Here is a 15,094-nt window from a genome sequence, read left to right as displayed (position 1 = left end):
CAGTTCAAATATGCAGGCACTATAAGCCTTTAACCAGAAATTCCCAGCTCAGAAGGGCAGAGTCCAGCCTCTCCTCCCACAAGAGTGCAGACCACAAACCCTCTTAATGTAAAATAACTGGCTTGAAGCCCAAGTGCTTAAACCAGAATTAATACACTTTTAGAATAACAGACACTGAGCACTCAATCAGCAGTTCCCAACTTAGAAGGATGTAAGCTACCTGTTCTGCCACTACAGTGCAGACCACAAACCTTCTTAATGTAAAACAACTGGTCTGAAGCCCAAGTGCTTAAACTAAAAGGCTTAGTATGAGTTACACCAAGCAGTAATAAATGCAGTTGAGTACTCAATACCGTTCTAAAAATCCCCTATTTCAAAATGTGGACTCTTCAGTTTCTCTTCCATATTCTTCGTCCTCAGGCTTTTCTGGTTTTTCTGAACTTAAAGGATGAATTATCTCCATATTCCTATTCACCTTCTCTTCAGGAAATATTTACAGTTCTCTATATCTACCTTACATTATCAGTTATCTGCCATTTGGTCTTTCCACAGCACTAAGGGTCCTTGGCAAATGCCAAACATTTTCATAGCCTTTTGCAGACTTCGTGGTATTCAGAATTTTCCCTGTATGGATGACCTTATTCAGGCTGTCTCTCAGCAGGTTCTTCTGCAGAACCTAGAATTCACAATGCTGCTTCTTCACAGTGTTGGCTTCACTCTAAATTTGAAGAAGTCAGTTCTGACATCTTTTCAAAACCAGGTTTTTAGGGGAAGCAGAATTCAGACATTTACTATGATGGTCTTTCTTAATCTTCCCAAGGTCCTCTCTTTGACAACTTCTTTTCAGTCAGTTCTTCCTTTGCAAGAACCCTCAGCAAGAAAGTTTCCATGAGCTTTGGGGTACTTTGTATCCACTATTCCCTTGACTACTTTTGCCAGACTACTTTTTTTTTTTTGATTTCCATGTCTTTTGGGTTTCTAAGACCATCACAAGGATGGACCCAATTTCTAAGTCGAAGTATGATTAAAGTTCATGAAATTGTTTTAGTCTTTGATGTTAGCCAAAAGTGCTCTTTGCAGCACCTGCAGTGTGCCCAGTAATGACTCCTGCAATTCATATGAAGTTAATATATATCGGTAACATGTCTAAGTATGGTTGTAAATTTATTTTTTATAAGACCCATTGCTCCTACTACTGCTGGAACTGTCTGGGTACCTTTTTTACACCTTGCCCTCATGTCTGCCTGCAAATACTGGTATTTTATGACTTTGTCTCTCTGTATGTAAGACACTGTAGTCACTAGGTGTGGCAATTTCAATAATCAATGCTACTTTATCTTCTTTTCATGGACTACTATATCTGGTTTTCTTCCATCTATTTTATGAACTCCCATGTGATATAAACTTCATCATTTTCTATGATGCCTTGTGGCTCATGTTTCCATTGCTTTTCAGTTACTTCAGTAAATCCCCAATAGCAACAGTCTTGCCACATTATACCTTTCAGTATACAGTCCTTCTGCCATTAGTATATCACAACCAGTAACAAGATGTGCAGCTGTTTCCAGTTCTGTTTTACAAAACCTGCATTTGTCTGTTTCTCCCACATGTTCAATGGACTTTGTAAACCAGCATATACGTAGTCCACTGTCTTGGCCGGCAATATTAACCTTTCATCTTTAGGTTTAAATTCACCTCTCCTTAACCATTCCTGCATTTGATCCTGATCAACATAAGGTTGTTACACAAATTTTTCATACTTGCAACTATTTTATATTTATGCATTTTCCACATTTCTTGCCTTCTCATCTGATCCTTCACCTAGTATTTTCCTTTTTTTTTTTTTTTTGGCACATTCAGTTGCTACCTGATTTTTATCTACTTCTGGTTTGAATTTCTTTCCCGCTTGATGCCGATATGCTTTTGCCAAACTAAGCAGGGAAGTCATCTTAAACTTATTCTCCTCATGTTTCTTTGTTTTCACTACATTGGGTGTTGTAAGTCAACAGACATGTAGGCAGTCCCACTGTTGTAGATCTATACATGTAATCAATTTCTAGGAGGCCCATATTTTCTTCAGAATGGGGAATACATAATCTTGGTATGCAGTGGATTTTTATAAATCATTTGATGATCATGAAGCATCCTTGTTTTCCTGTCCAAACTATCCAACACCTTTTGGGGCCAATCAATTACTCCAGAACTGTAAGTTAGGAAATGAGGAGCAAATTGGTTTATAGCTTGGACTTTGTTCCTAGATGTCAGTGCTGTTTGTAGTAGTAACATAAGTCTACTATAATATTCCTTAATTTTTATTCATGTTTGTTCATGTTTTGTTGATCCTTCATCAATTTCCAAATATTTATACACTCCCTCTTCATCAAGTTCTTTTATATCACATTCATGTCCCAAACTTGTGTTTTCTTGGTGCTGCAGTTTTCCTGCTTTAAAGGGTGCCTTTGCACATTTATCAAGACCAAATGATATTCTTGTATCATCTGAAAAGGTTTTAACCACTTACAGTTATGCTTTCAGTTCCTCATCTGATGTACTATACAGTTTTAAACCATCTAACAAGGAATATGAGAAATCTTTACACTTTGGTACATGGTTATAATTTGGCTCCCAGAAGACAACAATCTGTCAAGTAGACAGCTCAGTGGGTTAAGGGCAGGACAAGTGGTGACAGCAAGTCACCCTGGAATATTCCCCTTTGAATCCTTATCCATGGAATAAAAATTTGTCCTTTATCATAGCTTAACTGCAAAATGGTGTGCCACTGTTGCTGTAATGTCATCAATCAGTGTAAAGTATATCTTGTACATTTTAAGCACTCATTTATCCATGCATGTGGGATACTGTCAAATGCTTTTTTGTAGTCTCTCCATGCCATTCTTAGAGTCTTCCCCCTTTTACAGTTCTGCATTATGACTTTATTTAACATCGAATGATCCTTTGTTCTATATGACTTTCTTTTATTACCTCTTTGTTCTATTGCCATGATTTAGTTTTCTTCTAAATTACTATAAACTCTGTCGGTATCAATTCCAGTGTATACTTACATCATCGGAAGGCATGTTATTGGTTTATTGTTTTTAGGATAGTTGCAGATTTCACTCTTAAGTAGGAGTATTGTTTTTCTTGTTGTTAGCCAGGCTGGTGTCTGTTTGGGGTGTGCATTTTATTAGTTCTTACTCATGGATAAATCTTCATGTAAAGATGTTAATGCTTTGAACCAAAAGTTAGGTATTGCATATGGGCCCGGGGTTTTCCAATTAGGAGCTTTTCTTAACTTTGTTTCAATCTGTCGGACCGTTACTTCATCCCATTACATATCCTGTACATTTGAACTTCTTATTCTTTCTTTTACTTATTCTATCCATTTAGCATTTTTATTATGTTCCACACGGTCTTCATAGATATTTTCCAAAATGTATCTATTTCTTCTTTTTTTGGTGGTGTTTCAATTCCTTTTGCCTTGTTTCCCAATTCTCTATAAAACTTTTTTGTGTCATCAATAAATTGCTTATTTTGTACTTTTCCTTTAACTGAATCTGTGTATCTTCTAAGTTTTTCTGCCTTTGCTGATTTTTTTAGTCTATTACTTGCGGTAGTGCATGATGGATCCTGATCTGTTCTGATACTGTACATTGCTTTTATCATGCCTATAATTCTGACTATTTTGTTGCTGTGTTCCCTCCTCTGTGCTCTTCTAACAGTGACACTTCTTGTCTTAATTGCTTTATAGTTTTCAGTATTCGATACCTCCACGATGGCATTCAGTTTTTCCCTTCCTTTCCCTTACTACCCTGTGTTTTGTGGTAAGACTTTATCTGTTATTAATTTAGCTACAAATTAATGTATCCTATTTACTTCTGTTATATCACACACATCTCTATTGACAGTCCTAATTATTGTGTTCATTTGTTTTATCAAACTTCTAACTTTTTGGATTTTATTGACCTTCTGTAGTCTATTTCTTTCATTCTCTTATCTTCTCTTAGATCATTTTCTTCTAAGCTGAGGGTACATTATTTGTTCTCCACTTCCTGTGGGCATTTTGTAGAAAGTTCCAGAGCTCGATGGCAGCGACCATAACTCTTCTTCCGTGTGCTCGGCTATACATGAGGATTCTACAGTGGACTGTAGCAGTTCAGTGGTCCCTGTCGGAACTACCATTGATTTATCCTCTCCACCTAAGTCGAGTGTGTTGGTCATCCCTCATGTGGTGGATGAGCTCGCCGGACATTTTGGAGGGATGACCCTTTGCTCCAGCCCTGGCCCAAACCACAGTGACCACGGATGCCTCCCAACTCGAGTGGGGGGGGCATTGTTCGGGTAGGACAGTCCAAGGCCTGTGGTCCCTCATAGAGACCAGCTTTGCACATCAGTGTCCTGGAGATGAGGGAGATCCTTCTAGCATTGCAGGCCCTTCATGCTTTTCTTCCTGTGGGGACGATTGCCATTCAGTCAGACAACATGTCAGTAGTCTGGTATATCAACAAACAGGGAGGGACCAGATCTTATCCCCTTTGTCGCGAGGCCATGAGAGTGTGGGAATGGGCAATTTCCACTGGTCGCTTTCTCATCGCAACGCACATTCCGGGACTGTCCAACATCCTAGTGGACAGGCTAAGTTGGACCATTCTGATGCCTTACGAGTGGTCTCTGAATGTGTCAGTAGCGGAACAGATCTTCACATCTCCTTCCAATGCGAAGTGCAGCAAGCTTTTCGCTCTGAACCCCCAGCCAGGGGAGTCCCCCAGAGATGCTCTAGTCTAGTTCATGCTTGGCCTCCTGGTCTTCTGTATGCTTACCCGCCTGTACCTCTCATTCCGAGGTTTCTGCAGAAAGATTGTCAACTGGGGAGCAAGGTGATCCTCATTGCCCCATTCTGGCCACGCTAGGTGTGGTTTCCCTTCCTTTGGTCTCACCTTCTGGCTCCACCTTGGATCCTAGATCCCATTCAGGATTTGATTTCACACCCTTCGGGAGTGCCTCATCCAAGTCTGGACAGCCTGAAGCTCACAGCATGGCTGCTCCAGTTCACGTGATTGTTAGGACTCCCCGACCATCTTCCTCAGTTAGATCTATTTTGGTAGCTGCTCATAAGTCTTCGACCAGAAAGGTTTATAGCAGCAAGTGGAAACGTTTTTCTTTCTGGGCCTCTCAAAGGAGTTTAGACCCTTTCACTGCTCCTATTTCCGCTATTCTTGATTTTCTAGCTGATATTTTCCAGCATGGAGCTAGTTCTTCTACTTTCAAAGTTCAGTTGGTTGCCATTTCCCATTTTCTTGTGGGCAAGAATTCTGCATCCTTAGCATCTTCCAGACTATGTAAAGTTTTTATCAAAGGCACCTTTTTGCTATGCCCCCAGGTCAAAGATCCTGTTCCCCCATGGGACGTTACTATGATTCTCCAAGCTCTGGTTGCGCCGTCTTTCGAGCCTGCCGCAACTGCAGATCTAAAATTTGTTTCGTGGAAAACAGCGTTTCTGGTGGCTATTACCTCTGATAGAAACGTTTCAGAATTACAGGCCTTGTCCATCAAATTTCCGTACATGATTTTTCATAAAGACAGAGTTTCCCTTCGTACCAATCCATCCTTTCTTCCAAAGGTGGCATCACCAGTCAGTATCAACCAGACGATAAATTTGCCTGTTTTTTCCTAATTTTACGAACAAGATGGAATACAAGCTGCACATGTTGGATGTTCATAGACAGTTAAGATTCTATTTACACAGGACGAAAAATTTCCATAAATGTGATCATTTGTTTCGTTCTGTAAACCCTTTTTGGGGAAACTATCTCCAAGGTCACTGTAGCTAGATGGATTTCTTCATGCATCCTGCAGGTCTATAAGGACAGGGGCATGTCTCCTCCAGGTCAGGTAAAAGCTCATTCCACTAGGTCCATGGCTACGTCTGCAGCTTTTTGGTCTAGAGTGTCTTTGGATGATGATTGTTCTGCAGCTACCTGGTCCTCATCTCATACGTTTATTTCTCATTACAAATTGGATTTGACTTCCAGAAGGAGAGCATCCTTTGGTTCAGTGGTACTCTGGAATATCCTTCCATGAGGGCCTCCCTGGAATTTAGTAGCTGGGGCTCTGTCCCACAGGTTGAAGATCAAATCAAGTAAACTACTTCAGATAAAGCAGTTATGTACTCACTATAACATTCCATCTGAGTAGTTGTACTTCATTTGTCTTCAACCATCCCTCCCTCCTTCCCTCGGACCTTGGCACATGGTCAGCCTATGGGCTGCAGTATAGGTCACACAAGTATATTATCAGGTCGGGTTCTCAGTACGAGTTCAGCAAACTCGATCTGGGGGATGGAAGGCATTGGAGGTGTATTATGGGTAAGGGGAGGAGTCTGGAGCTCGGAGCTGATGCTAGTAATAGTTGCTGGCTCGGATCCAATATGGATCTATATTCCCACAGTTTGAAGACAAATGAAGTACAACTACTCAGACGGAACGTTATGGTGAGTACATAACTCCTTTTTTTTTCATAAATTTTTTTTATTAATGAACACAAATTTTTATTTGAAACTTCTGACAGTTTTTCTTGTAGAAGTATTTTTCTTTCCTCTAATCTCTCTCTCTCAATCTTTTTAACTCCTTATGAGGAAGTTCCAGTGGTATCCAAAGAAAATTTGTCTACAGCATCACATCCCTTGGAATTTCCCATTCCTCACTTCATTGACTAAGGAAGAAATTTCTGTGATAGTTCACCCACATATCTTAAAATCCAGATCTTCTATTTCAGATACTTTTCCCCACTCAGGATCTGTTTACAGATGCTTCAGACCTACTCTGGGGCTTGTTCCCACAACAATCAGGGTCCAGGAGGTATGAGCACATAAGCCTCAAGGAAATGAGGCAGTTCGGGGTCTGAGTTATCTTTGGACTCCAGGTCCACTCAGAGTTTTTACAGAAAATACTACCACTATCATGTGGTACATAAACACTGGGGAGCAAAGTCTTAGCACCTTTGCAGACTAGCATGGGGCTTTGTCATCCACCATCAGTTGATTTTTCATGTGGTCTATATTCCTTTGGAACACAATTTAATGGCAGACAATCTGATCAGAACCAGGTGCAGATCTTCATGAGTGGATGTTACACAGCTTTATGTGACATTCTACACTGGTGGGGTACTCCTCAAGTTGATCTTTTTGCCTCCCTTCAGAAGAGACAACTCCTCAAGTTCTGTTCCAGAGTGCCAAGTGCTCTGGCTTGGTAGTTGGACACAATGTCTTTTTCTTTGAAACGGCATTTCCCCCTCTTCCTTTGTTGCCAAAGGTCCTACACAAGATCACATGGGACAGGCTGAAAATCTTACTGGTGTCTCCCTTTTGGCCCAGACAGCACTGGTTCTTCATTTTTTCAATTATCCCACAAGATGATTTAACTCAGACAGGACAAGTGCTTTCTAATTCTCTGTCATCTTCAATACCTGCAGTTGACTTCTTGGATGATAGGGTTTTGATCCTTTTAGGAACCTTTTTTCTGAGGATGTGCTTCAGGTTTTGCAGGAGGCCAGAAAACCCATTACTAGAAAATCTTATGTTGCTAAGTGGAAAAAGATTTTCTTCTTTGTATCGACAATGAACAGGACCCTGTTTTGATGGGTATGCTTACCATTCTCTTTTATTTTTTTTTCTAGTTGCTCAATTCTGATCTGGCATACCATACTCTTCTGTTAATGCTCATTTGTCAGCCATTGCTGGTTGTCTGCCTCTATATCCACCATGTTTCTCTAGGTTTAAGGTTAAACAGTTTTTCAAATATGTCCTTCATATCAATCTTCCGAGAAAACCCATTCCTCCTCCTTGGGACCTGAACTTTTTTCTTGAAAAGTTGACTCTGCTACCTTTTGAACCAAAAGCTTCTTTCTCTTTAAAATTATGCACTTGGAAAACTGTCTCATGGGTGACTAACTTCACCAAAAGAGTATGTAAATTTCAGGCCCCTATGGTAGTTCCTCTTTTTCTAGTTTTTCACAGAGACAGAGTATCTCTGAGAACCAGTCCTACTTTCATGGCTAAAGTGATCAATGATGTGTCTTTGAATCAGTCCATCTATCCATCTTTCTTCCTTTCCATATTCTCAGAATAACATTGAGAGGATTATCCATTTTTTTAGTTGCATACATGGCTCAGATATTATTTAGACAAGTCTAGAGGTTTTAGAAAATCTGTGCAACTTGTTTCGTTTCACAGCAAGAAATTGGGATTGGCAGTTTGTAAACAAACCATTTATTAGATTTTTAAAGTCATTTTTTTTATTCTTTTGATGACAAACTGCTTCCATGCTTATTCTTCTGTAGCAGTTGCATCTTCTAGAATTTTTTTATGGCTCGTGATACTAGAGCCATTTTTGAAGCTGCTACTTGGACTTCTCTGCATACTTTTACCAAGTACTGCAAGTTGGATGTGAATTGACAAGGGCCAAAGCAAATTTTCCTAGGTCTGTTCTCTGTGGGTTTTAGAGGTTTCCTCCCATTATTTATGGTAGCTCTGGTACTGTCCCTATTGTAAGGAATACTGCAATATTGATTAAGGAAGGATGTAGTGCAGTTATGTAGGAACTTAACCATAACAAACTGAACAACTATAATCTCCTTCTCCCAAACTCAAAAACTATCCCTGTAGGACATTACTATGCCAACCGCACATTCTTCCTCTTACCCATGTATAACTACAACCTTTCTCCATTACTCTTAAGACTGTTAGACTGTTTCACTATCTATCCATTTCCTTATTCAACAATTTAGAAACATACTTTGCACTGACTCTTTCCATGTACAGCTATTTTCCTACAGTATCCTGACCTCCTTTATCCTCATTTTGTACCTTTCTGTCTTCTACTTTTATATAGTGAAACTGTGACTTGACATAATCTCTGCTAACTCAACTGTATTTACTAACTATATAAGCAACCCTATAATTATTACAACACTCTACGACCAAATGTAAGCCATGTGGCATACTAAGTAACTCTGGACTTCACCATATATTGCACAACTGTACTACTGTAACTGTAGATGAACTCAGCTAGATTTGCCCAGTTACTGTTATTGATTGTAAGTACTGTAAATTAAGATATCATGTTATGTATTTCACCGTTGTATAAAAAAGAAAAAAAGACGTGTTTCATTTATGTCTATGTTTTCTGTATGTAATGTTACTATGTGGAGCTTTTCTCCCCAGGCCTCCACTAAAAAGTGGTTATGCCCAGTCGGACTTTCCAGGCAAACAAATGTAAAATAAAATTAAATTAAAGAAACATAAATGTCATACTTATCACTGTTGGAGTATTCTGTCCCTCTCTCCTTCCCCTGTTGATTTTTGTATTTTCCTCCTGGCCGAGTGGACCTGTTTTCCTTTTTCAGGATGTACATGTACCACCTTTTTTTTTTTTTTTTCATTTGCTGCTCCTGTTTTTCCGTGGCAGTTTAGTTCTGAGGATTTGGCACTTGTCTGTCACTCATGTACCTTACATCTCAGATGTAAGACATATGTCTAATGTATGGTGCATGGAAGGGCCCAGGATTTAGTAGGCTGGCCAGATATATAGCTGTCCTCGGCAGGATATCCCTCTTGTAAGGAATATTGTATTCTTGGCAGGATATCCCTCTTGTAAGAAATACTGTAACAGTAATAAGTAGGACATCTTCTGTTATGGTAAGCTGTTACAAAACTGTACTATCTTCAGAGAGTATGCTCTTTAATATTAAAGTGATTATCCTCCATCTTGGTCACTTGATTTTATGTAGAATTTCATAATTATTAAGATTTAACTTGCCAGAGTCACAATTCCCTGTGAAATATGCAAGATGTGAAGATCAAAATGCATCTCCAAGAACCTGTACCTATAACAGTTCTGTAAAATGTTTGCAGGGGACCACCTAAAATGTTCATGGGGCAGAGCTGCTTATACAAACTGTAACCAGGATGAAGATGGTAGGTTATGTAAATGTAATAAAATTATATAGTGCAATATTCATCTTCTCCACTAGGGATAAGTAATTTGCGTGGCATATTTCAAATCCCATTAGAGGCATCTGTGTTTCTGTAGATAGTGAAGCCTGCCTTTGCCTCCTGGAATCAAAGAAGGAGAATTCAGTGTCAGAGATGGATAACTTGTCTTTCTTGGTTCACACATACCACCACCTGATGTTTTCCTTCTGCTGTGTGCTTTCTTAAATTCTGCTGTTTTGAGTCTGCTGCAGTTTGCTTGATGTATAGTCATTCAATCTCAGTGGGGAAAAAATTCTTACTGTACACTACTTTCCCCACTGTTGTGCATTTCTTACAATTTGGTACTGAAAGATGCTACCTTGACAAATATTCCTTATATCTCTCGCTCTTTCCTACAATATTACATATTAAAATGCTCTGGATTTCTGTCTCACTTTGTTCTTTCTTTGCAAAGATGGTGTTTTTTTACACTTCTGTAATATTGTTTCCTGATGGCCTACTATGAAGTTGTGCTTGGCTGACAAGACCTACAAGATATCTTAGTGCTGGATGGACATACTTTTTTAACTTTAAAATTTTAAATGTATTCTGTTCTGTCATGTGTTGTTTTCCTTCTTCATCTTAAAGATGTATTCACATCTGAAGACCTCAGTAATGCATAATTGGTAACTGGCCTGTTAGTTTAATTTATTCTGCTACACAGTCAGATGTATGTTTTACATTAATGCCTTTTTGATGCATCTGCTGAAGCTAATTGTGTACTCATTTTTTTCCTAGGCCATATCTAAATTAAGATATCTGTGGTGCAAATCGCATACATGTTGGGTGAACGTAGGAGGACTCCATGCAGCAGTTTATCTTCTAAAACGGACTAACACTTCCTTTGAGAAATCTGAACATGTAGATAATAGTGAACCAGCAGCTGATGTTTGCAATGATGAATGAACAATTCATCAGTGAGGCATTCTCATATTTCGTAGAAGGCAGATTGTGTTTGTTTTGTGGGACATCCTCCTTTAATATGCTGAAAAGAGTAAATGAAAAGTGTAATGTCTTCATAGCTGAATAATGTCATGTTATACCTCAGCTCAGCCAAAAGCCAGACTTGCATTTTGCATATGAAGTTGTTTGACCTTTCTAGTCAGGCTGGTTCAAAGTGTTCTAAGTATGAATGTGCATTGTAAATGTAAACTACTTGGAAAAATGCTCTTCTTTCACATTTTTGTAAACCAGTTTCTAGTTCCTTGGCAGGGGATGCAGTTCATGTGAACATTTCTGGGGAATTTCATTTATACTAATATTCAAAATGTTTGCTTAATAATTTTGATTATTCTGTGTTTGGTCCTTATTTTTATTTACAGTAAGGTCAGGCACACTTAGTAGTAATTGGTAGGAATCAATCATGGAAGGCTTAAGCAGCATGAATCTTAAGGGGTGTCGGGTCTGGGTCCGTGACATACAATGATTGATCCCTGACTATAACCCAGGTGACCTGTGCTCATCTAGTGACTCTGGTACAGGGGGAAGTGAGCAGGGCGGCTTGGAATGAGTGACAGATGCCGACCTGCTCATCACTGAGGGACAGGTAGTAGTTTGGACTGTTGCAGTGCCGTCGCCTACTGGAGAGAGATAGAGATGTACATAATGCAGCGTGTGAGCTTGTATGTGTTTGCATAAGCTCTGAGTTGTATAAACAGGTGGAATGGCATCTGCATAAACATCTATGGCACTTTACGGTGCAAATGATTGCAGAAGACATAGCTAGCGCATGGAGAGAGTTAGGTACATTTTAAAAAATACTCCGCAGTATATGTTGGCACTAATCTCAGAATCTTGTTTCTAAGGGGAGCATATAGGCTAAAGGTGTGTCACTCCCTGAGGGTAATGAATGGCTGATGGCTCCCACCCCCAAAGAGGAATAAATGGGTATGTATGATAGCCAAGGAGGAGGTTTGATGGTCTTATAAGGTAGGGGCCCAAAATAATTTAACAAAAAAAAAAAAAAAAAAAAAGAACATACTTTTTTCTGGTAACGGATTTTTTTTTTTCCACAAAATCTAATTTTTGTAAGAAGTTGTACGCATTTGAAAATGTTCTCTTAAACAAAAGAAACAGTTAACAGAATCTTTGTTGAATGGTTTGACTTTTAATGACAAAAATGTATATTCACTGATTTACACATGTGCAAGTTATAAGCTGTGGTAGTTGATATAGCTAGTACATTCATGCAAATGGCATTTGAGTTAATTTGGGGTGAAAATCCAGTATACACCGATTGCTTTTGAAGTAAAAATAGTGACATTAATAATGGAAACAATTCAGGGACTACTGAAGTAGAATTGTAAGTAGTGCCATATTTGCACTAAATGCTATACTTTTGTGTTTTCTTATGTTAATGGTTTTAATTTATGTTGTTTGAGTTCAGAATAAAATGCTATTTGGTGATGAGCAGTGCTGGTTCTAAAGCTCATTTTGTTTCAGTAGAAGCAGGCTTTTTAGAAGTAAATTGTTATGTAAGATTTGAATGAGTTTTTTTTTAGTTATGTATATTTTTTAAAAGAACCATAAAGTGTATAAAGGCATTTTGTGCCCCTTTTGAGAGCTTCTTATGTTCCTCCCCAATGGTGTCACTGCCTGCAGCCTCTTAGGCTATTCATTCCTGTCTGGGAATCCAAATTGACCAACCTGTTCCCCAATGGCAAGGGTCTGGTGGTAGGAAGCAGGCCAGCTTGCTAATCCTTATAGGCAGCCTTACCTCTCCCTAGATGGAACCTCCCCGGCTCTTCTGAGCTCTAATATTTATTGCCTTCCAAGGGAAGGCATGCCTCTGTATGCTGAATTCCCCTAGCATGTAGTGTGATTGCATTTTGCCAGCATGTGCTTAATGTGCTAGAACTCCACTGGCTCCTTGTCAGGACAGAATCACCTCCCTCCCCCTTGGATTGGCGAGCCAGCTACAGATATTTACTCTCAGTTTCCCTTGCCAGCTCCTACAGGTGGTGAAGATGCTACTCAAACCCAGGCTGCCTGTGATGTGGGGCTAGCTTCTTAAGCTGATCAACTAGCGTTAATCACTTTTGTAGCCTAGATCTCTGGTTGATCGAGACAAAAACAACACTAGGCAGGTACTACTTTATCAAATATAAATTAAATTTCTGTTAATAGGCCTTTCATATCTGGAATCACTTTTTAGTCCTTCTGTAAGAAGAAAATGAATGAGTCGCGTTATAGATCTGTTTGGAATCTTGTAATATGGGAAGAGCAATTTTACAAAATATGTATAGTTTGTGTAGTTAAATATTTGGATTCGTTATCTTTTTTTTTTTGTTTAACAGTATACACTGTCTGAACAATGCTATCTTATTTTTAGCTTGATTGATGTACCCTGTGAAGACATGCAACAAGATTTATTAATTTAAAGCTCAAACTCAAGTTTGGTTTAAAATTAAGATGCTTAAAGTATATATAGAAGAAAACTGAAAGAAGCAGCATCTATATCTGAAATGATTTGTTTTATCGAGTAGTTCACTGTTAAGTTTTTGCACCTGTAATTGGTTTTCAGCCTTGTTTGATTTTTATTACTTTTTTCGTGAATTTCATCAACTAATTTATTTTAGCTTGTTTTTTTATGTTAAGCAAAGTATCAGAAATTAGATGCAGACGTACTTTGATTCTGAAATACTGAAGTTGCACTGTTATGTGGTTGATTAAAAATCTAGGTAAACGTTTTGCAATTGTAAGTAGCCTGAACTGGTACTGTATTTGCAGGAGTAATTTGGCACTTTATACTCAATAATCATAATAATAATAAAGCGTGTTACCTTCATCTGAATCAGTATTCAGTAATGTTCTTGTTATGGGTTAGTTACAATATATCACGTGCTCAACATGAATAACTGTTTCATCACTGATTTGCAAGCCACAGGCAAAGTGCATGTCAGTTGAAAACCTCTTTATGTGCTAAGGCAGACTGGGGAACAGAGAGACTGTTCAGACGTGACACAGTTTTGCATTTCATATAAGTATGTTTTTGTTTTTTCAATGATCAGATTACACCTGAATGAAAAATTTGCTGTATTCCATTTGGATGATTGTGATGATTTAATTGATCAATCCATTGGAAAAATGCACGTTCAACCAACCACAAATGACCAACATGATGGTATCTTTCTTTCTTTCCCCCCTCAGTATAGAACACTGAACTCAAGGACCATTGTCAGGCTCTACCCAGGAGTGCAAAGTCAAGGCAGATGAAAATTGTGCATATACTTGGAAGGAAAAGTGAAATCAATTTAGAAGAATGTAAAGGGTAATATGCTTTTGTAGTGCATATTAATAACTGGCAAGAAGTATTTTTAGCAGAATTATTTTATAATGGTACACTTGTGAGTAGCAAAAGGGATGTTTAAAAAAATAGTTTGTAAGGCAAATGGAAGTGGGGGATTAAGTGGTTCAAGGGAAAAGGGGAGACTTTGCTACGATGTTAGTAGCCATACAGATGTAGAAATGAGAGGAGAAAGTACATTTATGAGGATAATTGACGGAATACTTAAACTGAAGAATCTACATTTATCCATATCAATCAAATGTTGTTCTAAGAGTATGTGGAAATTGGGGTTGAAAGTGCAATTTTTTGTAGTGTAGGTAGACATTTCCATAACTTGAGGATAGATGTGAAAAGCATGAACACTGAATCCGAATTTGTAGTAGAGGTAAACACTGAATCCGAATTTGTAGTAGAGGTCTATAAAGAAATTGCTTTGGAGGGAAGTGACCGTCTATTGTAGTGTGACATTCAAACTACAAGTCTTCTGGCAGGGAAAGGAAGAACTTTTAATTTTATAAGCTTTCAGATTTAGAATTGTAGTAGGAAATCATCTCTTTGTTGTACAAGAATCAAGTTAACTTTTTCCAAGGTAAGGCAGTAGTGCTGTCTTTTTTTAATTTCTCCAAATCCCTCGGGTTTCTAATACAATGACAGCAGTAGACCCCATTCCTAAGTCAAAGTACAATTAAAGTTCATGAAATTAGTATTGTTTCACTCTTTGATGTCAGCCAAAAGTGCTCTTCGCAGCACCCACAATGTGCCCAGTAATGACTCCTCCT

The 15,094-nt window shown here is 38.6% G+C and overlaps 1 protein-coding gene across 3 annotated transcripts in view; it reads left to right on the top strand.

The window, feature by feature from the left end:
- Positions 1–13,820, top strand: part of THUMPD3 (THUMP domain containing 3) — a 688,598-nt gene extending 674,778 nt beyond the window's left edge. For all 3 annotated transcript variants that reach the window (XM_044078641.1, XM_044078640.1, XM_044078642.1), the window contains exon 10: positions 10,766–13,820. In XM_044078641.1, coding sequence (XP_043934576.1) covers positions 10,766–10,933 — 168 coding nt within the window. In that variant the 3' untranslated portion in view covers positions 10,934–13,820. The remainder of the gene's footprint in view (positions 1–10,765) is intronic.
- The last annotated feature ends 1,274 nt before the right edge of the window (positions 13,821–15,094 follow it).

This window comes from Protopterus annectens, chromosome 7.part1 (assembly GCF_019279795.1).
Source record: "Protopterus annectens isolate FY-2018-M chromosome 7.part1, PAN1.0, whole genome shotgun sequence".
Classification (NCBI taxonomy): Eukaryota; Metazoa; Chordata; order Ceratodontiformes; family Protopteridae; genus Protopterus; species Protopterus annectens.
This window is presented reverse-complemented; position numbering and strand designations above follow the sequence as displayed.